Below are 27,098 nucleotides of genomic sequence, written 5' to 3'. Positions count from 1 at the left end.
CTGAGGAGAGAAGAGAGAGGGAGAGAAGAGAAAGAGAGGGAGAAGAGAGAGAAGAAAGAGAAGAGAAAAAAGAGAGAGAGAGGAGAGAAAAGACAGAGACAAGAGACAAGGGAGAGAGAAGAGAGACAAGAGAGAGAGGGAGAAGAGAGGAGAAAGAAAGAAAAGAGGAAGACGAGAGAGAGAAGAGCGAGAGAAGAGAACCATGATTCAGAGCAGGCATAGAACAGTTGCAAGGGGCATCAACAGGAAATTTTCCATTAAGTTAAAAAACAAAAAACAAAAAAGAAACACACCAGCAACAACAGTAAAATGCAGTTGTAGACAGAGGCATATGGGAGAGTAAAAAGTGATAATCTGGCATTTCTTGTCCAGCCACATGAAGGTTCTGCAACCTATTTCCCTACTTTAAGGCTGTATGAGGGAAGTTTTTCATACTAGCTTAAAAAAAATAAAACTGACTGTTCCATTTCCCTCCCCCTCAACTGTGATTAAAATAAAACACATTGCAAAACTCTGAGGGGAAAAAAATACAAAAAAAGAAAGAAAAAGCTTTCCAGTTTAGCATAAAGAAGACTATTTGATTTCTTGTAGTATTCTCTGTTTGCATATATTTATTCTCTACATTACTTTTCAAGCCTCTAATTTCTATCACATACCTTCTTTACCAGCACTTCTCAGACATCATTTCATTGGAACTGCAAACTTTGTGCTGTTGCTCTTCTGGGAAGGTGCCTGTTTAAATAAAGAATAGAAAAATGCTATCACTGATCTCCTAGAACTTCATGCCAACATTCAGCACAGCCTAATGTGACCAAAACCAAAAATAGGCCTCACTTTCTGGCTGGTTAAAAAACAAAGAAAACAAACAGAAAACATAGCAAATGTTTTCTTGATTCTTTCTGTCTCTGTTATTTAGGACTGGAATTTTCACTCACATACTAGACTGGAGACTTTCCTTTTTAACAGATCTAACAGGAAGCCAGGTGGGAGGGTCAGAGATGTAACCAGCATGCTCATGCATAGTTGAGTAGGACTTTAGAACCTATTTGCATATGACTGTATGAATGAATGTGAGCATGCTTTCCCTGGCTTGCTCTCACTGCCTCCTCAAGCATGTTGCTGCAAATAACCACCGTGATCACAAAAAGCCTGCTGCTTCACCCGTGACAGCAGCACTACCAGCACAATGCCCACCAATTTGCCACCAAGGCAGACCCCAGGGCTGGAGCCAGCTTCAGGCACGCCCTGCCCCATTGCACATCTCACGCTGCGTAGCCTCATGCACACAGAGTTTGTCTGGGCACTGAGAGCAACTGCTGCTTGAGGAGAGAGCACAAAGTCACTCGGCTTCCCTGTAGGAACAACAACTCTAAAATTGTGGGGGGAAATTCAGACAGAATTTCTTGCTAGAACCAGCAAAATAAATTATGCTAAATTATCCATGTTTTGCATTTCTAGTGTTGTAGGGATTAACATTTTCCTGACATCTAGACTTCCTAGTACACAGCATACAATTGCATTCCATTACAGTTAGACGCAGCAGTTGTTTTAGCAATAAAATCACAGTATCTTTTTTTTTCCTGAAATTGAGGAAAAATAAAAATAAAATGGCATGGGAATATAAATAAAAATAAATAGTTTTAGGAGTGCACACTCCATCAGTGTGATTTGAAATAATATGCATACAGTGGTGTCTATCACTCATGCCTGTGACACTTCTAAAATACACCAGGATAGCTCCATTCGCATGTATTATCAGCGATGTCTGTTTGCACTCTGAATATTTAGTAAGCAAGCATTAAGACTTCATGTTTTTATATCTAGCTACCTTTTTTTTAATGGGACTGCACACCTAGAACTCAATGAAAAGATCTGAATATAATGTTAATGCAATTTAAAAATATGCATTGCATCTTTTAAGTTGACATGTCAATTAAAAATAAATAAGATCTAGTTATGCGGTGATACTATGGCAAGATTGCATTTTTACCAGTCAAGTTTCATTCTTATTCAAAGTGACAGATTCCTCTAAGACAGACAGAGCCACGAAGAACAGTCCTCCAGCCATTCAAACCAGGAAAATATAATTAAGGGTGCACGTAATCACTTACCCAAATTCAGACACATTGGAATACCTCGTTCTGCGTTAAACACATGGTTATTTTCCTGTGACTAGTCTATTAAAGCTAATTAATTTCATAATACAATTTAATTCTGATCCAATTTTAACTGGAAAGCAATGCTGTGTACCCTACCAAAGGTTACCACACACTTCTACAGGTGTGCACCTGCTGTTCAGAGCACCTTTGTTAGCACGGTTGCAGCAGCTTTGCTTTATGACTGAGCCTGGGAGTCGATCCCAGATGGAATACCGGCACAGGTGCTGGCCCAGCTCAGCTTGTGTAACTGGGAACTTAACAGGAAAAAAAGGAATCTGGTGGTATTTTCTTCCAAGCTCTGTTTAGCTAACTAAGGTTCCTTTGGTGCTGTGAGAGTAATTTATACCCAAGGTCTTCCTAACATGACTGTGCAAGGCAAAAGTATGTACTTATGAAGGGAAGGCAGGATTGGCCTCTCACTGAATCTGCTCTATAAACTTGCATCTCCAGCACCGAGTTCCACAATTTACATGAAAACCCACTATGTGGGAAAAAGTACTTTGTTTGCTACAAGCCTGCAACACAGTAATATACTTAATTGCCCCCTCAGTGCTTGGATTACAAAAATAGTTCCTGATGAGCCTTCCCCAAACTATTTCATAGCAGCCAACCTTACATGCCCAACGCGGACAGCCCTGTTCTGCTCACTCTCACCACGAATAAACCATTTTTCACTCATGAGCATCACTGATACCCTCCTCTGGACCTCAGCACTTGCACAACAAGGTCTCTTTGCTCACAGTTTCCTCTCATAGGTGGCAGAAGTGTTTACCCTCCTCGACTGGCCCATTCACTCCTCAGTTCCTGCCAGTATTCTGCTCTCAAGATGATGCTGCTGACTCACACTTCAGAAGAAAGAAAGAAAAAGTTCCATACATTGGGATTGCTCAGAGGTTTCTCCCAGTGGACTGTTTTGCTGTCAGACAAGTTTCTAAAGACACAGGAATTTCCTCTGGAACAGAACGTGCGGTTCCTGAGGAGCACTACCAGCCATGGGCTGCCCGACTGCCTTTGGATCCAGCTCCCAAAATCCTTTACACAGAGAGGTTTTCCTGAGCTTTCCTTAAAAATCGACCTTTTCCACCAGAATTTTTTTATTTTGTCACTGTAACAGGCAGGTCCTCAACTTCTACATTTGCTGCCGACAGCACAAGTCATGTGAGTCCTGGCATTCACTTTTTGTCACCTAACCAACAGCTTCTCAAGAACCGTGCTCTTATTTTGAGATGTCAGGAACGCTCCGCATATAGGGAAGCAAAACAACATGGGTGTGGTATGTTTTTGTATAGTTCAGAGTTCATTTTTCCTGGGGGACTATTTTTTTTAAGCTTCCCAGGACAGACTAACAGAGGGATTGAGCCACCTAACTTTTGCTTTTAATAACCAAATAAAAATAAAGCAGATCACCAAAAAAATGTTGCTGGCAGCCACAAAGAGGACAGGACTCTGAAGTCGCCAGTGCAAATGTTCCCGAGCTGCCAAAAGCTTGCACGGTTCAAAGCTCACTCTTGGCACTGCCCAATGACCAGGGACTACCTCCTCCCAAGTCACCTGCCAATTCATGACAGGGCAAAAACTGAAAGAAATCCCTTAGCTCTGCATCTTGCTCTAGAAACCTCAAAAAGAAAGGCTATTTACCTCTAACTCCTCTGAGATCTGCTGTCTGTACATGTTGACATTGAATTTACTGTGCAAACACTGAAACCCAGAGAACTGCTACCACAACAGTGCTCACAGAAGCGCACATACCTTGCCTCCTCCTGCTCTGTTCTTGCAGAGGGCAGCCCAAGAGTCATCACAAGTTGCAGTGTCATAACAAGTTCAAATCAATTATCCTGCTTCTACAGGGAGACTGCTAAATCCTTCCAATCTTCTCTTCACAGGCCCAGTCGTGGAAGCAGACTTACTGAAGACGTCTCTTCTGTTAACAGAAAAGGAAAGAGCAAGTGCAATGCCCAGTAGTACACATAATATTGTTACTGAAGTGAAAGCTGAACGCTTACACCATCCCAAGGAAGCCTTCAACAGGAAGCTGATGGTAACCTTGTTTGTCCTTCCCTCCAAGGCAGTAAAGAGGACGGCCAACAAAGAAAGTTACCCTCAAGCAAAGGTCTCCTCCTGCCTTTTCCAAGGTCTTTGGAAGCTCTCCCAGGAAGGCATGAGGACACAGAGAAGCCTCCCACCTGTGGGCACAGGCCAGAGACAGCTGCTACATGCTCTGAAGCTGCCGGGAAGAAAACGTCACCTTTTTCACCTCCAGCAGGCAATCTGGGACACCAGGCAGACAGCCCAAGAGGGGACAGCAGCCTGTCCGCACACCAGACAGGAAACCCCATCCATTTGCCCCCACTGGTGTTTCTCATGGTCTTGTTCTTGTGAATAAGCAGAGTTTCTCCTACTAATGGAAAATCAAGCGTGTGTGAGACCCCACCCAGGCTTCAGGTCACTAAGTGGAGGAGTCAACACTCAGACCTGCAACCAACCCTTTCCTACCTGCAACCCTGCAAAGTAGGTTACTTTGGTCATGAGAGGTCTCAGAAAAGAGACTGATGCCCACCTAACTAGGAAATGGAGACTGCATCCATCATGGATCACACGCTGACTGAAGCAAAAGGACTGGCTTTTCTCAATTTCTAAGACAGGGACGCCAGCCTCCAGGTACTTCCAGTCCAAAGCACAATTCTTTTTCTCCTTTTAAGACAGAACAGTATGGCATAGTTCCAACCTACATCCTAGAAAGGTGAAGAGCAGACAGCCACACCAGCTGCTCAGGGCACCTGCTTCCAATGATCTTCCTCACACAATTCATGTCAGACAATAAAGATCTTATGTAAGGACTGATCCATCCTCATCCCTGGTAGCACATCTTATTTTGTCTGAGCTGCCAACTGCATCTTATGCCCCCTCAACTATACTGGATTTATTTTAGGCAAAATATGAAATAATGCAAACATCATATCAAGTACTGCAGTGCAGTAACTTTTCTTTTTTAAACACTTTAACAACTTTTTTTTTTTTTTTTTTGTAGGATGAAACTGCAGGCAACCCATGTCAGCAGCCAAATTAAAACAAGTCTTTCTGAGTGAAAGGTGCTCTTTCTCGAGACTCAGCCTCACTCATTAACTCCAGATTCTTCAGCTTTTGGGAGATGCAGGATGACAGTTTTTAGAGGAAGCCTGATTTTTATTTATATACATCTATAAATAAGGACTTCATACCCTAACACAAGTGACTTCATCGCATGATAGTTCTGTCTTTTGAAGAGAAACAGTCAGAATTTGGGCAGGGACTAGTGTGGATTCTTTTCTTTCCTAACTCCAACTCAGAAATGCATTTTCCCTTATCACTCCTAGCAGCAGAAAAGAGGGCTGCATCTGTCAGGTGCCTCGTACTGCCAGAATCACAACCTGCCTTTGCCAGTGAGAGAGAGGTCCGTCAGCAGACAGTGATGCAGAGATACCATCAGAAAGGAAATGAAGGAGAGGAGCTTTGCAAAAGTGGGAATTTACTCTTTGTAATTAAAAGTAGCATGAATTCCACACTGGCTCAAAGCAGCTTTCCATCTAAGCCAGAAGTAAGGAAAAAGGGAACAAAATACAGGGTACAGTTCACTGCTGAAAGATTGCAGAAATACACCGTCATGAGAGTTATAAAATATGATCACACAGAAAAAGAGTGGGGTGAATAGTTTGTGTAAGGTCACAGCATGTAAACAGAAGATATGAAGAAGGGAAAAGGGGATGGAGAGGAGGATCCAAATTATCTTGGATCTATTAGGGCTAAAGAACTGAGGTTTCCTGGCTAATAGCAATGACTTGAACTATTTAACCAGGGACAGGCCTTTTGAAAAAGTTATGCCCTTAAAGTTATTTACACAACAGCTGGGAGTCTTGATCTTGCCTGCCCTGCATCTCCTCTCCTCCAGCTGCAAAGCCTTTTATATCCTCAGTGGCTCTTCCCCATCACAAACACCAAACGAGCCCTGGTCGAAAGCAAGACAGAAACGTAGAACCCGGGAGAAGACGAGACCTGAGGCAATTGATTTTAGGGCCCTGTTCGCTGTTTCCTTTAGCACACTTCCCCTGGTTCTGAGCAGTCCAATGTGCTTCTGAGGGAGCACTGAGCAGTTGATGTGTTTGGGGGGTGGGGGTGGGGGCAGGAGAAGACGGTAACAAGTGGTTGTTCCTTTTACCTTGGCTGTAAATCTGAGTACAACACAGCGCACTGCATCAATTCCAAACAAGTGCAGGCAGATATACAGCAGGCTGCTTGCCCTGACCAAGCCATAGAGCAAATTAAAAATAAGACTGTCTAGCAAGAGGTAAAAATACTCAAATCTGTTGCAAGTCCAAGTCCAGATTTAAGGAGGTCTGAATTCTCCTAGTTCTGGAAAAACATTACTAGCATGACAGAGCACATGTAAGCCTGCCCACAGATCCCAACCAGCCTGATAGCAGGCACACGTTATAGCCGTTTACACAAATACTTTAAAGGAGCAGTGTGGTAGAAGAAAGCTATTCACCAGAAGGAAAAATTAATTTCCAAATCAGCTCAAATTGAATCTTCAATACAGATAATGTGGTACCTATATCTTGGTGGATTTTAGGGGGAAGAGAAAGAAATTCCGAGGAAGTTCAGTTTCCCCTGAACTATCCAGGAACGTATACCTTACAGGAGATCTAGTCACCGATGCCATACCTGCTTTTCTCTAACTCCACCAGATCTGGTAATGGATTACAAAATCTTTTGCAGTTTCACTGCACAGCTAGTGTTAAAATACTATGTTATGACAGACTTCTAGGAGGAAAGTTGAGGATTGACAGCAACTCCCCTAGTTCTCTGAAAGGATTCATTCCATGAAGAACCACTAAGCCAGCTGATGCCAGAAAATACAAACCACACAGACCTTGAAGCCTCCCTTTCTGCCACAGGGACTGGAGCTTACACTGCCCAAACAGTGAGATCAGGAGCATGAACTGAGAGACTCACTAAAGAGAGCATTTGTCTCTTTTTTAGGATGTTTTTTCTCAGGTGTCTCTGGAGTTCCCTAGTAGGGAAGGCAGATGTACTCAATGCTGAAATTATGTAGCCATCAGCATTCACCAGGAATCATTTGGCATCAATCACGAGAGATTATTTTTTTTTTCTTTCCTCAAGCTGAAAGTACACTGTTTTTCCTATGCAGGACTGTTTGGCTATGTCTGGCTGGCTTGATCAGCAGGAGGAATGAAAGCAGGATGGCTGAGCAAGTACCAAAATATCACTCAAAACCACTAGCATTTACAGTTCAATCTATGATTATTTATTTAACAAACTTCCATTGTGAAAATTCAGTTGTGCTTTCAAAAAAAGAAAGAAAGAAAAAAACGAAAAAATTCTGAATCCACTTATAGAGATGAAAAAAAAAATAAAAATTATAAACAATACAATACAAACAGTAAACTAGATAGAGGCAGGGATCACTTAGATCGTTTTTTCAAAGCAGTAACTATTATGACTGTTACCTCTGAGAATTAAACAGAGCAGGCTCTCCAATGTTTTGACCTCCTGTAGGTCATGTTCACAAGTCAGTGACTGTAAGAGCCAAGCTGGCATTCCCTGCCCACAACAATAGATCCAATTACTTCAACCAACATGCATTAAAAAGCAAATCCAGCACATAAAGCTCGTATTGCTTTGTTAATTCAAATACGTAGATCTGCAGATATAAAGATGAGAGAACAGCAACCTTGCCACTTCCCTATGCTATACATGTTCTGGTTTCTTAACTTTCCCTACACATTTTGTTTTCCTAATCATCAATCTATGTTTTTTTTTCCTTTGTTTTTGTTTTTGTTGTAGGGGAGGTGTGTTGTTTTGTTTTGTTTTTCTCTTGGGGTTTGCCTGTTTGGAAACACTTCACCCTAACTCAAACCAAAACAGGGCTGGATAAATTGATTCAATAACTATTTGTTTTGTGAATGCCACTCTCCCACCATCATTCACTGGAATTTTTCAGACTTGGCTAGCATAAAACACCATTTGTTCTTCTGTCAATTACAGATGCACAGATATAGGTGCCCAGTAAAAAAACAAACTCAAGCCTCGTACTTATTACTCCATGACCCTTCTTAAATTGCTAAATAACCTGGAAGTTCAAATAATTCACTTAGAGGAAAAACAAGAAACAGAAACCTTCAGTAGTAGACTGCTGAAGCCAAAAAGCTAGAGTGCCACTACAATTTCTAAGTTCAGGAGTTATAGAATATTATAACAAGAAAGAAAAGAAAAAAGAAAAAAAAAAAAAAGAGATCAAGCAATAGCTACCAGGCACCCCAGCTCCAGGTACACTGGAGGAACTGATTCTGGCTGTGATTAAATCTGTGACAATTCGTTCACAAGTACTCACCTTCCTGTCCCCTGTCCTGCTGTGTGGTGATGGGGGTTTGCCTTCCTTCCTGGAAGCCTTGGGGAACACCCAACCTGGTGCCTTTGTGGGCTCCCATGCTTGCACCTCAGCTGCTACACTGCCCAAGTATGCCAGTGCTAGCTTGCTGTCACACAACACAGGGAAAATGTTGCCACCAAACCCCTCTATTATCAGCCTCCTAGAAGAAGGTAGTATACAGAAGGTATGGAAGGTAATATACAGCCTTCTCCAACAGCCCGTATTTTTCTTCTAGGCAGACAGAAGTCTGCTTGATAGCTTCAAAGTGACTGTCAAACTTCAGTGCCATGACAAGCACGTACTCACAGAGGAAGAGGAGCTGAACAGATCTGAAGGTGAGTCCAATATGAGGTCCAACATGACAGTTAACAGGGAGGCTATTTAACGCCTACTTTGTGAATGTGTCTGTTTCCTTTAAATAAAGTGGTTTTAGAAGAGACAAAATAAAAATACCTACTGAGAGTAGACAAAACTAACTGTGGAAGTGATACCGCCTCAGAAAAATGCAATGTTGCCATTTTTGCAGGGTTGCTAATTATGGATTATTAAGGACATTATACAGTGACCTATTAATACAGCTAGAGCCCTTTGTTGCCCTATTATCAATAACAAATGGGAACTTTCAGTACTATTTTGGGAAATGACCTTTCTACACAGCATTGTAGTGCAGCAAGAGCCAGGAACCTCCCAAGCTGTAATTCCAGCTCCACCATTGACTTGCTGTGTGGTAAGGGGAAGCTGGTTTAACCTCTCAGTCGCTGTTTCTTTTTCTGTAAAGCTGTAGTGACACTTGCCTACTCAAAGCACGGGGTTCTACTGAGTTCAAATATTTGAGCAGAGCTTTGGGGAAGCTAAATGCTAGATCAGTGTGACACTGCTGCAGCTGCTTAAGGCTCTTAATGTGGCAGAAATTCAGCTGCAGCTGGAAGAACATTGAGCACAGCTGCAGGAGTCCCTTTCCACAGGTGAGCATCTATAGGCACCAGTTTTAGGCTACAAGTCCCCACCTACTAACATTTAACTTGTCAGGGTTTTCAGTTACAGAGCTTCTCAACACATAAGAAAAAAAGATTTGGTACTTCTTCCCCCTCTATGTGCCCTCAGAATTTGGGGTAATGTTTTACAAACTTGTTAACTTGCATAATGTTAAAAGATACACCTAAAATAACAGCGTGCAGAGACCATAGGATGAAAATTACTGGGATGAGCAGAACACACAGTGGATACTCAGTTTATGCAGTGTGGTACATTTCAAAGGTCAAAAAAAAAAAACCATGGTTGGGTTATAGGAGGTTACAGAGATTAAAAAAATAGTACTGAGATTGTAACAACACCAGCTCTTTCTCTCTCTCTCTCTCTAAATAAATAAAAGTCACAACTAAATGAAGTCATGCTGGAAACATGAATTATTTAATTTGCTTTGGCAGGCTACTCCTAGGCTTAAGCCCCTCAAATTGTGGTAAAAGGTGGGAAGCAACCCGATCCATTCCCAAATTACAGGAACGTGCATAAACACACAATAAAACTATGGGAAGGCTGTACTCCCAACTTCGAAAAATTCACTCACTTAGCTCTTTTCCAAGGTGCAGGGATCAAGTTATTTTCAACATCTCACTTCTCTCTTGCCTCCCTATAAAAGAAAAGGCTAGATACTGATAGAGTATTTGAGAGTTGTCTAACAAATTCCTTTCAGAAATTCACCAACAGCTTCCAAATAAAACCAACCTTGTGGCTTGAGATCCATCCCGCTGAAGGAAATTCCATTTCAATATCTTTGCAATTAACAGCACAGCTCATAGCCCCAACTCTGTGTCCCTGATCCAACAATTGTTTAGGAATGAAATGAGTTCCACAGAATGGAAGATTTAACCTAAAAGCCCTGGTACCACATCCACATTTACGTGAGGAAGTTCCCGGGCTGAATCATGATTCTTTCATCATGATGATCCTCTAATGCCCTCAAAAAATCTTTAGCTATTATTCAAAAGCACTTTATTTTACAGACAGACAGCAATATATCTGACACACTTTTAAGCATGACAGGGTTCAAGTTTTATAAGAATTAAATTATAGCAGTTACTGAAATCTATGTTAGAATTTAATATTTAATATCTCTACTGACAGATTGCATTTACTGATTTCAATTAACAGTGCCCAGAGATACCTTATCCATGTTTGTAGGCTTGAACTAAGGCAAAATTTTCAGATCTGGGCTACGGATCCATGGATATGTAGAAAAACAAAGGACAGGAATATACATTAGCTTGCCAGCTACTGGGCATAACACTTTGGAGAGAAAGAATAGTGTTTCCTCTACTGGGCAGAAAGCTCTGACTTGTGTGGAACACCCTGCTGGGAACACCCAGGCCTTGAGAATCACTTTCGCTTCCTCAATTTATTCAAGCAACATTTTGGAATTAATTTTCTTTCAGATGAAAACTTCATGGAAAAAAATAAGTTTAAATTCCATCAGTATGCCAAGAGAAGTTGTCCAAGAAGTCAGGCAGTTGATCCAAGTGATCACGGCAGACCCTGACTTGGAGCAAAAGCATCCCTCGGGTGGCGTGACCCTGCGGAGGAGCTGCCACCCCGGATGCAGCAGGAGCACGGCAGGGCTGAGCGCTGCTGTACAGCACCATCTAAGGGCTCGCTGCAAATACTGCAGCTGAGGCGAGAAGGCTGCAGCTGTTCCCAGAGAGCTTTCAGGTTCCCTGGCACATTGTGTGCCCTTTAGCTCTCCCGTTAGAAAGCTTCCTAAGCCAATTTGTTTTCTCTGTAAATCACTGTCACTGATTCATCAAGAAGAACCTAGCAAATGAAGTTACTGCGAAGTTGGCTGAGGAATAAAATTAAAAAGATCTACCCCTGACATTTCTAGCAATTTGTTCCTCTCTACTGCAATTTCTTGGTATGCAAACAAAGTGTTTACTACAGAAACTCCAGATTGATAAAACTAAAAACCCAGAAAAGCCTTATTCTATCCAACTTGTCAATAACTAATTCTGCATTTCACCTTTTCAGTGCGATATTACTTTTCTTTGTAAATTGTATGTCTTGTTTGTAAAAATCTTTCCTTTTAGGTGATTTTATGATGAAATTTACATGAGGAAACACCACACTGACTTGAGGATCCATTTACTCCAATCTTACTCTCAAGCAGCAGCCAATAAAGAAAAAAAAAAAAAAGGAAATCAAAACCATTCAAACTGTCCCACAGAAATGTCCTTGCACTTTAGATGCTTACTAAGGGATACATGTTCAAAACATTAGATGAGAGAGATCCAGATTAGATTCATTTACAGGATCTGTGCCTGTCTCCAGAGCAATATTTTCTAAGATGAAAGAGTTGGCAGTGGACCAAACAAGATTATTTTAATTATTCCAGTTCCCCTTTGAAATTTCCTGTCTCATTGCCCATGAATTTGCTACCTCAAAAGTGGAAAACTGACTCACTAATAGGACACAACTCAGGCAGCCTGCATTTTAGGACCCCTGTTCAATCACATTGAGGCACGTGCTCAGATGCCACCCTTCCTGATGTGAGGATGTAGAGAAGTGGTACCATTTCCAACAGGAGCAAATGCACAGCCAGGAATTGTGTGGAGTGGAAATGGGTGTGGAGAGAAGTGGCTGAAGCTAAACTAAAAGCCATGTGCATCCTGCAAGAGATGAAACGGAGCCTTTCCACTTCAAAACACTGTAAATCAGAAGAACTGTTTAATCTTGGTACAGAAATAAAGCATACAGTGGCTTTTAGCTGTACTAGTGCTGTGCAGTGGGCATGGTCAGTCCAGTTGCTGCAGATGTGGAAGTGACAGCACTAAGAAGTCTCACAACAAAGACATTTATTTTGTTTATAAGAAAATGACACATTTGAATGGAGAGCTAAAAGGAAAGGTGAATGGTTGTATTTTAATGATCTAAAGTTTGAAACATTGTCAAATCTACTTATTCTATTGCCACCATGCACAGAAAGAACCGGTCAGGTAATCTGCATTACAACACTTAACAAAAATTATTTTGCTTTTACTGAAACTGTTTTTAAAAGCTTCTTGATTTTGACCCAAGTTCATTCCTTATCCCATATATCAGAAGTTGAAAACATGATTTCAGCTATTGGTTTTTAATCCTGCAGATATGAAATACTAGCAGCTGTTGTTCACTAGACAGACAAATCACATTCACAGCTCGGAGAAATAAAAAAAAAAAAAATGCAAACACAATTTGCTGTGTTCAACAACCAAGGGCATGTAAAGTTATTTCTCATGATCTCAGGTAGCAGTCCAGATTTCCAGGTAGTTCATTCTTTATTAAGATTTGTGAAATTAAAAAAAAAAAAAAAAAAGCCAGATATGTATTACAGACATATTTGCAATGTAATTCACATTCCAGTTTGCTGTTTATTTCATGTCTTTGAGCTCTGCCAGATGCCATACACCTGCCATGCCTTTGACATGACACACAGGACAAGCCAGTTTGTTTTGTGGCTGCCTTTTCCAGAATGAGTATATGATCTCAATTGTGCAATGAGAGCAATACTGGTGTTCTTCGTTCATTTTATGAGTGGGTAGCTGAACAGGAAAGCTTCTCTTCGAACTTTGTAGTAGAACAGACTCCAGAGCATAAAGGGCTTGTGACACGCCTGCTGACCTTTTAATATGTTGGCCTATATTGCTTAACTGGCATTATTACCAGCTACCAACGACTCCTGAAGCGTGGGTTGAGGGCATAAGTCCATAGCAGAGGTGATGGGGAGGACAGATGAAAACTGTCAGCCTGAGCAGGCATTATTGTCCACTTACTGTCTACAAGCATACAGACGTGTCTGGATCATAACATTTTGGCAGAATAAGTATAAAAATACTTAGCTGTCTCTTAGATCTAAAATTAAAAGACAAGCATCTGGGTAACAGTAAAGCAGCTCCCATTCTAAGCTTCTGACATCATAAGGCATGTTAATCGTTGCAGTTCATAAGGTCACCAAAAATCCTTTGTCCAGTTAAACTAGCAATTGGTGTTTTAGAAGTATGGTGAAACGTGCAACTTGCTGCTTAACCTACAGACCCTGCCAAACTTGATGAGAGGGGAAAAAAAGGGAAAGTTTTCTTGACTTGGTGTAGATCCCTAATCATTTTCAACTACATTCAATATTCTTTCTAGCTCAGTTTGTGAAATGTCACCTAAGAGATATAGAACAGAAAATTCTTAGCACCCTAATTTCCCTTTCCTCTGGAATATTTTACCTACTCCAAAATACTGGGAAAGCTTCTCTAAATAAGAATAAACGTGTGACGTGTGAAGTCTCTTTTTCCTGCCATGAACAGAGCATTTGACATGACAGCCTGGGGGCCAGCTCAGCTCCTTTTCCCCGTAAGTGGCAGAATACATCTTAGCACAGTTGACTCATCTCTAAACTTTTCAGTCTCCCCACCTTCCCAGGATGGTGCCTATTTTCTTCAAAGACTTGATGAGAGAGAGAGAGAGAGAGAGAGAGAGAGAGAAAGAAGACTAAAGGGGAAAGGTAACAAAGGGGTCAAGAAGAGATGGTTTGCCACAAATGCAGACACTGAACAGTGGTTTCACTTCAGAAATCCTTGTCTTCTGCTGGTGAGCTCTGTCCATGCTAAGGTTCACCAAGGTCACAGGAAAAGAAAAGGTTGCACTTCTGTTGATCACTGCTGCTAAGCAACAAGTCATAAGAACTAACATTAGGCTTGTCTTCCACCACTTGCAATTAGAAAACTACAAACAGAATCTTTGTGTCACAGATTCAGGACTGAAAGAAACTTTTAGCAGTGTGCCTCTGTAATGCTATGAGCCACGCAATCAGTGAGACAATCTTCTCGTTAAATCTACATATCCTCAGCCACTGCTGCCAGCCACAGCGCAGCTCAGCTCAGTACTCGGAATATTTAGGTCTAAGTTTCTTTCAGTAGAAGAAGCAAAAGAAAAATAATGTTATTCATAAAGATAATAACAGATTATCTGAATAATTTTTAAAAGTAATAACTTAAAGAATTAAAACTTTTTTTTTTTTAAATACTCTACCAGTGAAAGACATCTAAATATAACAGACACAGAAAGTAATGAATATGTGGTATGTAAGTCAATTTGCCCTAGCATTTTAAGGAGAAATACAGGAAATTCATCATGAAGGGAAAGTGCCAAAAAAGAAGTGCATTCTGAGTAGTAAAGCTTTTGCTTTTTGCTACAGGTGAACAATCATGTACTCAAACTCCAAGGACTTATGAATACATTAACTTTTCCACCCGTAGAGCATGATTACAAACAAAATCACCTAATTCAAAGTACAACTGTCTAAATTATTAGTCACCCTCAACAAACAAACCTAAAAGACAGAAAAGGGAATTGAATTTATCTTTTCTTTAAACCTCACACAGCAACACTATGTATCACATCAATTTGTGAGAATTGCTAGTGAAATGTCTGAGATAATTCTTATGTTCTCATGAGAGAGAGAGAGAGAGAGAGTAGACATCCTTCTTGCAGTTCCATTATACATCTCCTCCGTTGATTAGGATGAATGTCAGCTCTTCTTTTCCTCGTTTATCCAATGAGCCATACCTAAGTATGGCAGCCGGGAATAAAATATGCCTATCAGACTTCCACGTTAAAAATGTACTGTAATTGCTTGTGAATTGTTTCATTTGGAAAAAAAAAAAAATTGTTCTCAATCCACAAATTTTGGTAATGTTCTAATATGGCATTGGTAGGGGAGGGCTTATTTGTAAATCAGCTGTAAGTAGTATGACCACTGAGTATCTGATCTACTTTTTACAAGAGGAATCCTGTTACAAGTTAAACTGTACACTGTAGATTGTTTGAATAGTACATTCCAGGGGAACATATTGATTTTGCTTTACATGCATGTTTTATCTACCCCTATTCGATCATGTCTGACATGATAGCTACTTTAGAACATCCGGAAGAAATGGTTTTGGAACCACTAAGCTCTGTAAAAAAATTTTTCATTTTAACTGATGAATTATGTTATTTCTTGACTGTGCATCCAAGGGAGGAACAACAGAACAACAAGCAAGAAAAAGTAAAGAAGAAGTAAGTATATTTACACCAGAACAGTTGCTTTAAGAAAGAAAGCTTTAGGAAGGGAGTTGCATAAGGTTAATTAAAAAGAAAAAAGTTAACATGTATGCTTTAGCTTTGCTCAACACCCCTCCCCCCAAAATCTCCAAACCCACAGAAAGACACGTAACACACTGCAGATTCATAAACAAGCAACATACATGAGGAAAACAGAGCGAGCAAGCATGTGTGACAGGAAGCAATGAATTTACAGAAACATGAAGGCAGATCAGCTATCAAGGAAAGGTTTTCTACTACTTAAAGCAGGACATTACCGCAGAACAGTAGTCAAGAAGGGGTCAGTGTGTCCTGTCACTGAAGACAGAGAGATTAGATATGAAAGGAGTAAGTCACACTGAGAGCATGAACTTGCTAAGAGCATTTTTTCAACCTTAAGTAACATGGCCGTAAATATACATGGGGCTCAGAGTAAAGACTACTGAACTGTAACCCTTATACTCTACTGACCTGTTTCTGAATCCTGGGTAAATCACTTGATCTCACCACACTTGTTTTTCCAGCTGTGAAACACCAGCAACATCTATTATACAGGGACCTGGGGAAAAGTTTCACACTTACATACAGCTGCAAGACTTCAAGGACACAACAGTTTGTGCATCTGGAAAGTTTGTTCCTCACCTCCCGTATCAATTTGTCTAACAGTTCATCGCATCTCTAGCTACAAACGGTGTTGCTATTATTTCCTCATACAGTTATTTTCTTATACTGCTTTGCAGTAGCTGTGGTTTTAAATGTTAATGTGAAAGAAATTTAACTCTAAAAACTAGAGAATATGTCAACATCCTACTCAACAGATTTGTTTACTGTTTTTTTCAGAACCCTGTGTACTTGAATACAACGCTTTAGTGCATTTTACCCCTTCTAATCCCCCAGAGTTAGAAGTGATGAGCTGCAAATGCCACTTCCCATTCTGGGAAATACGGAATTGTTTACTAAATTCTAGCCTACTAGCTCAAGCTATGCAGTCCTTCTGAAGACAATGCACTTCCCCATTTTGTTTATGTCAGCGAGGACATAAACAAAACTGCAAAACTAATTGAACAGTTGGCTTCAAAACATTCTGTGGCAATATTCTACCAGCTAGAAAACAAAACAGTTGATTCGTACATGCAAGGCTCAGCTCACAGTTCACACAGTACAGCTTTTCAATTTGGTAGGGGAATCACTGAAAAACAAAGCAGGGATCATCATTTATCATGCCATTTCTGAAGACCCCTTTCAGTATAAGGCATTTTTCTGTCTACTGAAGCATGAAACACAAACACATAAAGAAAGCAAATCTGATTTTCATTCAATGCTCTCCTTTAGGAGGAAAATGCAGCTGAATGAAAAGTAGAACTTACTTAAAACCATTGTACTATCTTGTAAGAGTTCATTAGTAAATTAACTCTACTCCAAGAGGAGTAACAAAATGAGACAATGATGACCGCATGGCTTGAGTAGACAAATCCTGAAGTGGTAAAAGGTATTCTGCTAGAACAGCCTTTATTCAAACAAAGCCATAGGTTCTATTTTACTTGCATGATGGCTGCCATATAGCAGACAAGGAAAAAAGCAGTCCCTGACAACAGAAAAAGAAGACAATAGAGAAGACCTGATCTAGCAGATAAGTGCAAATTAGGTCACCTTAAAAATTGTCACCTGAAATAAATGGACTATCAAAAAGTTGAGAACTTACCAGTTAAAAAGCTGCTGCTCTCATCAATTCATTTTCCATCCGTCTTTTCCTCTACTAGGTACCATCTAAATACATTTAATTTTTAAATCTGAGAGGATAAAAGAAATCACTTTAGGTTTGGGGTACTCTTTGTCATATTTATTAGAGACCTAAACTGTTTTTAAATATAAAAGAAACATTTTTTTCCACAACACAGCAAGGCAATAATCAGATCCCTTTGCTTCTGGCACCCCCTGAACACTTCAGGTACTTTCAAGTAACTGATTGCAGCAATCCTAAATTACTCATTTGGGATGTAAAGTTTAAGAAACAGGAATAAGGGGGTGGGGGAAGTTGAAAGTCTGTGTGGTGGAAACCACTAATACCAGCTACGCTGGTGCCAAATTTCTTTAAAAATAAATGTCTCAGCTCCACATCCTGCAAAACAACACAATACGCTTTCTTAGTATTGTACTGCAAATATATAAAGAGGTCCTTGCTATAAATTACAAAGTATTTTTACTTTACACTGCAGTTTACATTTTACTTCTTGGTCATGCTTCATATTCTCAGAGTGACAATACGGAGAATTTTATCTATGGACAACAATACAGAAGCCGTCCTACAATAGGAGAAATAACTGAAATGCTAGCACTGAGGATGAAGACTTTTTCTGTATTTAATTTATGCCACTTTGACAAACCAAAGGAAAAAATGCCCAGCAATTTCAACACTCATTCATCTTTTCTGATAGCTGCTATATTATACCTACACTGGAATGAAAATTCTGAAGCACAGAGGCCTACCACAAAAAAGTAGACTTAGCTGGGGACACAATATAACAATTGGTGCTAAGGGAAGAGAAAAAAAAAAACACAACTGTCTCCAGGGGAAAAAAAAAAAAAGGAAAGCAAAAAGCAAGAGGATCAAATTACACAAATTCACTGCTACCCTGGAATTGTCAGAAAAATTCAGACTCAGGTTGCCAGAACTCAAATGTTGTGTGAAACACATACTACTTTGGAATTCAAATAGGTTAAACTGAGCTTAAATAAGGAATGAAAGACATCATCCCACTTAGTACATGTACAGAAAATCAAGACTATAAAAATTATTACTAGCAATACTTAAAAAGTAAGTTAATTCATGTAAACAATAGATCCATAAAATATCCTTCTTACTGCTTTTCTGTCAAGTCTCCACAAATCGTCATTTTTCCGTTTTACTCTTCATATTTCATAGGTACCAAATGAACCCTGCTTTCTAGTTCACGGATTAAGAAAATGACACCTCCAGATTTGTTCTCAAGGGGGGGAAAAAAGTACTTTGGGTTCTAAGTAGCCACATTTTCTACAAGATAGGAAAAACCTGCTGGGCATTTTGTTTGAAGCTGAAAAAGTTACTTCTGTCAGATCAGAACCTCAAATCATTATTACTAAGAAGTAATAGAATAAATCAATTACTCTAGTACAAAACCAATTGCAATTAAAACATTGTAGATGGCACTGGTTCCATCTGATGTCTGTATTTTAAAAAGTCTAATTAAATTTTGCTTTTTTATTAAAACGTCTATTTAGATTCTGGGTTGGTTTACATTCCCTTCTCCCAGCACATAGTAAAGTAACTCCCAACCAGTTATCAAGCACTATGCTCTATTTATATGCACACTATATATTTAAAAATAAGACTGTGTCAGGTTCTATCAGGGAAGCCCACTGTTCTTGCAGTCACTAAAGGTGAAGAAGGAAAAGGCAACAGCTGATACTGTACCAGAATGGAAAGCTGCACTGCCAGCCAGCTCTGAGATGGTTCCACAATGGAACTCTGCAGTACCAAACTTTTCTCAAAACCAGCCCTTTTGACACAGGCACACGTTTGTGACCAGTAAATCCATAGTGTGTACAGATGGGAGACTCAGAAATGTGCTTTTGTCCAAATATAATCTGTAACAGTCTCTGAATCTCTGTTTGCATTTGTCACGATCTTTGCATATACAGGGTCCTACAGTACTTTTTGCCCAAATATTTATCTTTTTTTTTTTTTTCCCAGATTATTGTATATGCATTCCATTAACGTCTGTTGTAGCAAAACATTTGAATCCACACATTAAAAAATGTATTTAATGTTTATGTTTACATGAAGAACGTAGCAAGAACACAGTATACTACAGTGCTTAGAGACCGTCTTTGAATGCTTTCAGCAGCAGGTCAGCTGCCAGCCCAGGAGACAAGACACCACTAAGAACTTTTTCTTCTAGAAGTGGAATCTTATCCTTGACTGCCAAGTGACTCCGGAAATGTTCCAACATATTTTCTTGGATGAGATTCCACATCCACACTTTCTGCTGTTTCCGTCGTTTGGCAAGCAGCTCACCACTCGTGAGCACGAGGTCACGGAATTCTGTCATTTTATCCCACATATCTGAGATACCTTCTCCAGTTTTGGCAGAGATACGCATTACCTGTTGGATTCAGAAGAATTTTTAAAGCCAAATAATTACTGGGCTTAAGGGTTAAATTACTGAATCAAGTAGAATGAAAATTAGGAAATGTGGAAGGCAAGCTTGTTTCAATATACTCAACCAATTCCGCTCAAAGGAGTTTTGTGCCAGTCACACTTTTTTCCATAAAGAATAAGGAAAAAAACAACAAAAAAAAAATCAAAATTGGGATTCTACCTACTATAAGCAGACCTTGGGATCCACAGCATTTGGCATAAATAGGGTTTGTCCAACTGCTTGTGTAACTAGTGAGAATCATTTTAAATGAGACAATTAGCTAAAATGTACAGTGTTGCTATTTTACTTAAACATAGACTTAATTATCAATTCAGGTATACACACTCTGATAGCTACCCTTTTGCACTTAAAATATTCCAGAAAGGAGATATTGAAACTTCTTTTTGCATATGCTTTCCAGAGTAGGAATTCATTTTGCCAAAGTATTTCAGGCATCCAACTTCATCTTTAAAATGGGACTGCCTAAAAAAAAAAAACAAACCTCTCTTTCTCTCCCCAATCTAATGGATAGAGTCCCAGTTACTGAAACAGAGACAGATTTCTGACAACCTCACTGATCTCAAAACAGGTGTTTTGGGTCACATTTGTCAGGCTGAACAAGTAGGTATTCAGATGTATCAGTTACTATTAAACAGTGATGAACTAAACACACAGACTGATGAAAAAGCAAAGAAACGTGCCACCTGTATGAACATTAAACAATAAACAATCAAGTATTTAACATGGTGTAAAAAAGCTAAACAACCAAGGTCAATTTTTTATAAAAGAGCTCAAGGAGTCTAGAACAGCTAGATGAGACAGTAACAGTCCCAACTCATTCAGCACTTTTTCTGGGAAAACAACAAAAAGCATACAAAAAACCACCACCACAACCAAAAATCCCATAGGGAAGTACACACACCTTTGGTCTCCAAACCTTTGAACGCTTGCGAAGCAGCTTCATAGCACTAACATATTCCGCTTGTATTCTCCGTGCGGGCACAATTAAATCACCATCAGCTTTATTTATAGCAACTAGATCTGCCATCTCAATTATACCCCGTTTGATACCCTGAACAGAACATGGAGAGAAATTATGAATATCCAGAATAATTGACACACTGATTTAATCACAGAAAGTAGGTCAGGAAAGCTTTGTTATTTTCTGGTGGCTCCTGCTGGTGGGTGGATGGGCATGCTAGTCACGCAGCAGTAGTACCAGCGGCCACCGTCATCCCATTTATTACTCTGCTTTGACACTGGGACACTGAATATGGATATCAGAGTTTACACGAGAACCTATTTTATGCATAGAGACTTAAGTTTAAACAAAACATGACAAAGTTTACAAAACTAATTATATTGATTTGTTTTCCTCAAAACCACTCCCAGTTAACTAATAAACAGGTCATAATAATACTCTCTGATACTACTCAGAGAGTATCAAAATCGTACATCCCAGTAATTCCAAGATCTGGGGAAAAAAAAAAATCAGATATCAACCATGCAATGTTTGGTAAGACACTGAAAAGACTCACATAGCAGCTGTGTAATTTACAAAATACTACTGATATGGACTTCTTGCACAGACAAGTACTACTTGGATTTAAATTTCTCCTTCTAGTCCTAGGTAGCACTTCAAAAGAGAAACAGAACAATACCTGTAATTCATCTCCACCTGCAGGTGGCAGCAGCAATATAAACATATCGACCATATCAGCCACAGCAAATTCTGATTGTCCCACTCCTGAAAAATTAAACCCAGAGTTCACTATTTATGGCAATCTTTCACAGTCACATTAATGACAACATGAATATCATAGTATTGCACTACCTTTCTGATTTGACCAAAACCCACAAATCACAGAATGGTTTGGGTTGGGAGGAACCTTAAAGCCCATCTAGTTGAACTCCCCTGCAGGGACACCTCCCACCAGACCAGGTTGCTCAAAGCCTCATCTAACCTGACCTTGAACACCTCTAGGGATGGGTCATCCACAGCTTCTCTGGGCAACCTGTGCCACTGCCTCACCAGTGATAAACAAACAACAGGGAACATACCATTCCAGTGTTTCTACAAAATATAAAGGCCTAGAAAATTGACAGAACAGGCATGCATTTCTACCCAGTGACCGTGCAAGGTGTCTCACGTCTGATTTAGGTGTCACAGCAGGATAACCGAAAGAAAACCCTAAGCACATACCTACTGTTTCCACAAGAACAACATCATAGCCTCCTCCTTCACAGAGCAGAATGGCTTCATTCGTGGTCCTTGTTACACCTCCTAACGTCCCTCTGGTTGGAGATGGTCTGATGTATGCGTTCATGTCTCTTGACAACTCAGTCATCCGTGTTTTATCACCCAATAGAGAACCTTAAACATTTACTATTAAATTATTTCAACCGTGCCAAACAGCTAGACTTTCCTTCCCTGTTCCCCGCCCCCACCAAAACAAATGAGAAAAAGGTAGATCTCTTGGAAGAAATAAGTCATGAAACAATATTCCAATAATTGTTGTTAAAGACTTTATTCAGGACTAGGAAGTTCCTGGCTGGCTGGAAAGGCCTGACAAGCGGGCCTTACTGCTACCAAACACAAAGAGTTTGTTCTAGGTCAGAATGGATTCTGCACTTCCTGAACAGTTCTTTTTTTAAGAGCTGCTAATTAATCTTTGCTGTTTCTTTCCAAAGGGACAAATCTTTACCGTAAGATTTTGTTGATGATTTTTGTTTGTTTTTAAGAAAACTTAGATACATTCCTGCCTTCCTATTATTCATACAAACTTTGCATCAAATTCATTAAGATCTACATATATAAAAGCACATTCCAAAAGACAATAGATGCTCAGTTCATATACCTGGTACAGTCTTAGCACCACATTTTGCTATTCTATTCATGTGTCTTGAATGTATACATGCAATAATATACTATTTCTTAACTCTAAATCATTGCAGTGCTTCAATTTGTTTTTTTTTTTTTTTTTTTTTTAAATAGTTACATTGCAGCATCTCCTATAATAGCGTAGATACTGGAAAAGGGAATGATGTTCTCTGACAGCTGCCCATTAGAAAAGGATCAAAATCAAGGTTCTATTATTTAAGTTACAGATATCATTAATCACGCCTGGTCAGCCTAGAATTTCCCTAAAAGTTTGAGAGTGGCACATTACAGAGACACAATTTTGAGGAATCTCAAATTTAAAAAAAATCAGCAGGCCATGCTACAAGTCAGACTAATGGTCAGTGCAGCAGGAAACCATGACACTGATACAGCCAACAAAAAGCTAGAAATTCTTATAGAGAATTAATGAATGTTCTATACTCTAACCTGACAGATACATTTGGATTGCAGCATCTTCTAAATAGTTTTAAATTAGCATTATGTCCTGCCTAGTGATCAGCACTGTCACTTCTGAAATTTAAGTAGAAATTAATGTTCTCCTCCTTCATTGACATGGCATTAAGTAAGTTAATAAAGTTAGAGAGAAAACAGTGGCTATGCAAAGTTTCAGACAAAAAAATGTTAAACAGCATTCAAACATTGGAGAAGAGTAAACTTGACAAAATGAGGGTTTTGATACATAATTCTCAATTTCAAAATGCATGGGGGGAAAAATGAAAACGTGATACATTACCAGTTTTGTAATAGTTTCATAGGGCCCAAAAATTTCTTCCATTTGCCCCAAAGAGACACTCTTGTATTTTACAAGGTATTAGAAACCTGACGGAAACATTAAGTCCTACTTACCACCACTTGTACTAGAAGAAGGGTCTACAGCCAACACTGACACTTTGTGTCCTCTTTCTGTAAGCATTTTCCCAAAGCATTCGATGAAAGTTGATTTCCCAGCACCAGGAGGACCAGACAACCCTAATAATCACATTAGGAAAATAGGAAGAAAAAAGATCTTGATAATTAAATAAATAATACATCATGGGAACACTTGATAGTTAAGTTGATAATTCCTATTTTATTGCAAGATCACAAAAAGTGCCACAACTGATATACCCCAGTGAGCAAATGTAATTGACCTGAAACACAACACCACGGTTCACCCTAGACGGCAGCGCTCACTTCACCACCCCTCATCCTAACCATGCTATTTGGTTTATCCTTATTTCCTCTCCTCCAAAGAAATTTATCTATACCAGTTTATGTTACAAAGTTTTAAATTGTAATACCCTAAAACTGTGTTTTTCAGATTTATACAAGAGATACTTCAGGAGTATAAGCCCTTATGTTGAGTGGTTGGTATTTCAAAAATTGGGCAATTTACTTTCATTTCAAAGCATATAAAGAAGGATTAACTTGAAAACCTGCACTAGGTATTTCTCATTCCCATGCCCAAGTTCTTGTTCTTACAACTTCTGTACACACAAGAGATGACAGCTGGGCATGACCAATTTTACTTAGTGCAGCTCTTTACAAGGGAAGAACATTTTACAGTTTCCAAGACAGCCAGGTTCAACTCTCCTCAGTCAAAAAGTAGGCTGCTTTGAAGTAACACCATAAAACAGGAAGGTACATATTCGTCCTTTCATGAATTAGTGAAAGGGCTCAGAATGCACTCAAGAAAACACTTACTTCAGGAAAAGAACGTGTCTGCTTAACTACGTTCTTCCCTATCTAAGTGTAGATGACAGCCGTAACAATCAGTCAACTACTTAACATTTCAGCTTGTTATACATATTAAGAACAAACAAACAAAAATCACAACAACTACTGTCTCCCAACCACTCAAGAAGTGTCAATTATATTTTGATTTCTTTCAATAACATTTTCCAGCCCAAGCCATAACTCTTCTGGACAACAGAAGTGATAGAGGTTGGTTACGAATCACAAGAAACCACTGATGAAAGACTATCGACCACAGTGTTTAAAGAGTAACAGTAATGAAAGGTGAACGCTGTAATTCTGTCAAAGCAAAGCAACTACTGGACAGACATAAAAAGACTAACCCACTCTAAAGGCAAGTGGTTTTCCTTGATTTAACTTTTCTTGTTCCCTGTGGTAGGATAATACCTTCTGAAGGAGCACCTGGGCTACTTTCTTTTTCCTAGCTTGAGTTGATTCTACAAGTGTAATGGCTTCAGCTAAACAGGCTCTGTGGCCCTGGATGAGTCCACTGTAAAGTCTGTCTATGAGTCTGTTTTCTCTGTCAGAAAGTCCCTCTGCTTGCTGGTCAGGGGCAGCTTGGTGACACAGCTCTCTCTTCAAACCCTCTGACAAACACATCCATTTTGTATGATACGGGCGCACCGGCGTGAGAGACCCAATGCACAGGAAATCTGATCTGGAAGTGCAGTGAAAGTTCTTGAAATACATTCTTTTGAAGAGATAACGATGAGGAAACCTCAGCAGTACAGAGGGGATCTTCATCTTGCTCGGAATTAAAAGCACCAGAGGTATCAGTTCACTTCTGTTTGCAGAGACCCTAAGGAGAGAGAGGGAAAAATTTCACTTCCTTCAAAGTACTCCGAGTGCTTTTGAAGGGCTCAAATGAAACGTGTATGCAGGTGCTGATATTTTATCTAAACCCAACTTTTTTAATGCAAAAGGTGGTTCTCTCCTCCCGTTGAGAAACAGAATAAAAAGACATTATAGAATCAACAGCACGGCGGCGCTTTATTAGCACACACAGAATCATAACAAATGAAGATGATATTCTTATGAACACGAAGATAAATAAAAAACACGTTTAAATACAGGCTCCAACAGCCCACAAAAACCCAGCAACAATCCCCCAAACCTCGGACCCAACCAACCAAACCCCCCCCCCCCTCGGGGGGCTTCACGAACTCAGCCCCCTCCTACCTCCGCGGGTGCGGGGGGCTCAAACCCGCTGCTGAGGACGGGCTCTGCCCCCGGCCGCCCCTCAGCGCCGCTCGCTGCCGCCGCCGGTGCCGCTGCCGGGTACCGGGACTTGCCTCCAGCCGCGGCCCCGCCCGGGGAAGTGACGGCCTCAGGCCGAGACGGAACCGCGGGCCGCGGCCCATGGCCGCCGTGAGGCAGCGCCGCCCTTTTCCTGCTCCGCCGCGGCCGTTGCGACCGTTGCGACCGTTAGGCGGCGTCGCGTGAGGGGCTGCGATGCGTTAAGGGGCACGGCCGCGGGGCAGCCGATGTCCTCTTTATTTTTTAATTTCTCTAGACATGTTAGCACGCCTGTTGCTGCATCTGTTTGTGTTAAAACCGATGCATTTATTTGTAGTAAGCAGAAACGCACGCCACCTGCTGCTGCCTGAGCTAGTGCAGCTATGAAAACAATACTAGAGGTGTCCACAGTCCCGTGAGCGCGGCAGTGCAGCTGATGGGCTATGAAATGGCATAGATTTTGTTCTTAACTTCCGAACGCACAATTTAACACCACTCGTATTCTTCCAGCCCATATGATGATCATACACAGAGCACTGCACAAGCCACACTTTCCCTGTCAGAACTGATGAAATGGGGGGTTTTGCACCCTCATCAGCATGTGATGCAGCAGAGAGAGACAGGAATTCCCATTCCAAAACAGCCTTGTGTGGCCTCTCTCCATAGTCACGGCTTTGTTCATCAGTTACCATGAATCACTGTCATTTCTTCTTTAAACACGCTTTCTAAGGCTGTTTCAAGTGCTGTTCTTAAACCTAGATAGCACATCACCATTAATAACAGCAACAAAGCCATTCCACTGCGGTTTCATCACAGATTGTTGATCCTACATTTCATGCGACTTTGTGTGCTTTCATTGTTGACCTTGTTACATGGACTAGATGAATGGCAATGCAAAACTGCACATTACAGCAGCTCTGAAGATGGAGAGTGGATTGTTCAGTTCTTGGTGCACCATCAACTTGTGGAACAGAATAGTAGGAATTATATTAAATTGTGCATTCGCAGTTCAGAAAAAGTGTGCTATTTTATACGGTTCATCAGCTGCATTGCCAAGCTGATATGACCATGAGGAAGACACGTATGTATTTTTGAGTACTTTTCATACAAGAACCATTTTAAGACACTCCCACAATGATGCTCAACTAGGTAAAAGCATAATCCTGCAAGTCACATCCCTCTCCCCTCAACTCCAATCTTAAACAAGTAAGTTTCTTTTCTCCAAAGACTATAATTTCCAAATGTCAGACTTGACAGAATTCCTATTGCACTGTAATGGATATACACGCATACTTTCAGTATACTGGAGTAGAGATTGTGCAGCTCTCCCACAATCACGTGCTTTTCTTGCATCTCTGATT

The 27,098-nt window shown here is 40.2% G+C and overlaps 1 protein-coding gene across 17 annotated transcripts in view; it reads right to left on the bottom strand.

The window, feature by feature from the left end:
- Positions 1 to 26,013, bottom strand: part of MMAA (metabolism of cobalamin associated A) — a 46,615-nt gene extending 20,602 nt beyond the window's left edge. For 4 of the 17 annotated variants that reach the window (XM_068680869.1, XM_068680873.1, XM_068680871.1 and 1 more), the window contains exons 1-9: positions 25,681 to 26,013; positions 24,825 to 25,300; positions 23,614 to 23,736; positions 22,069 to 22,239; positions 21,527 to 21,612; positions 20,788 to 20,937; positions 10,154 to 19,829; positions 3,909 to 4,080; positions 657 to 732 (exon numbers count right to left, since the gene is read on the bottom strand). In XM_068680869.1, coding sequence (XP_068536970.1) covers positions 19,542 to 19,829; positions 20,788 to 20,937; positions 21,527 to 21,612; positions 22,069 to 22,239; positions 23,614 to 23,736; positions 24,825 to 25,300; positions 25,681 to 25,862 — 1,476 coding nt within the window. In that variant the 5' untranslated portion in view covers positions 25,863 to 26,013 and the 3' untranslated portion in view covers positions 657 to 732; positions 3,909 to 4,080; positions 10,154 to 19,541. The remainder of the gene's footprint in view (positions 1 to 656; positions 733 to 3,908; positions 4,081 to 10,153; positions 19,830 to 20,787; positions 20,938 to 21,526; positions 21,613 to 22,068; positions 22,240 to 23,613; positions 23,737 to 24,824; positions 25,301 to 25,680) is intronic. The other 13 variants (XM_068680883.1, XM_068680881.1, XM_068680877.1 and 10 more) reach the window with 13 other exon arrangements.
- Between the last annotated feature and the right edge of the window lie 1,085 nt (positions 26,014 to 27,098).

This window comes from Anas acuta, chromosome 4 (assembly GCF_963932015.1).
Source record: "Anas acuta chromosome 4, bAnaAcu1.1, whole genome shotgun sequence".
Classification (NCBI taxonomy): Eukaryota; Metazoa; Chordata; class Aves; order Anseriformes; family Anatidae; genus Anas; species Anas acuta.
This window is presented reverse-complemented; position numbering and strand designations above follow the sequence as displayed.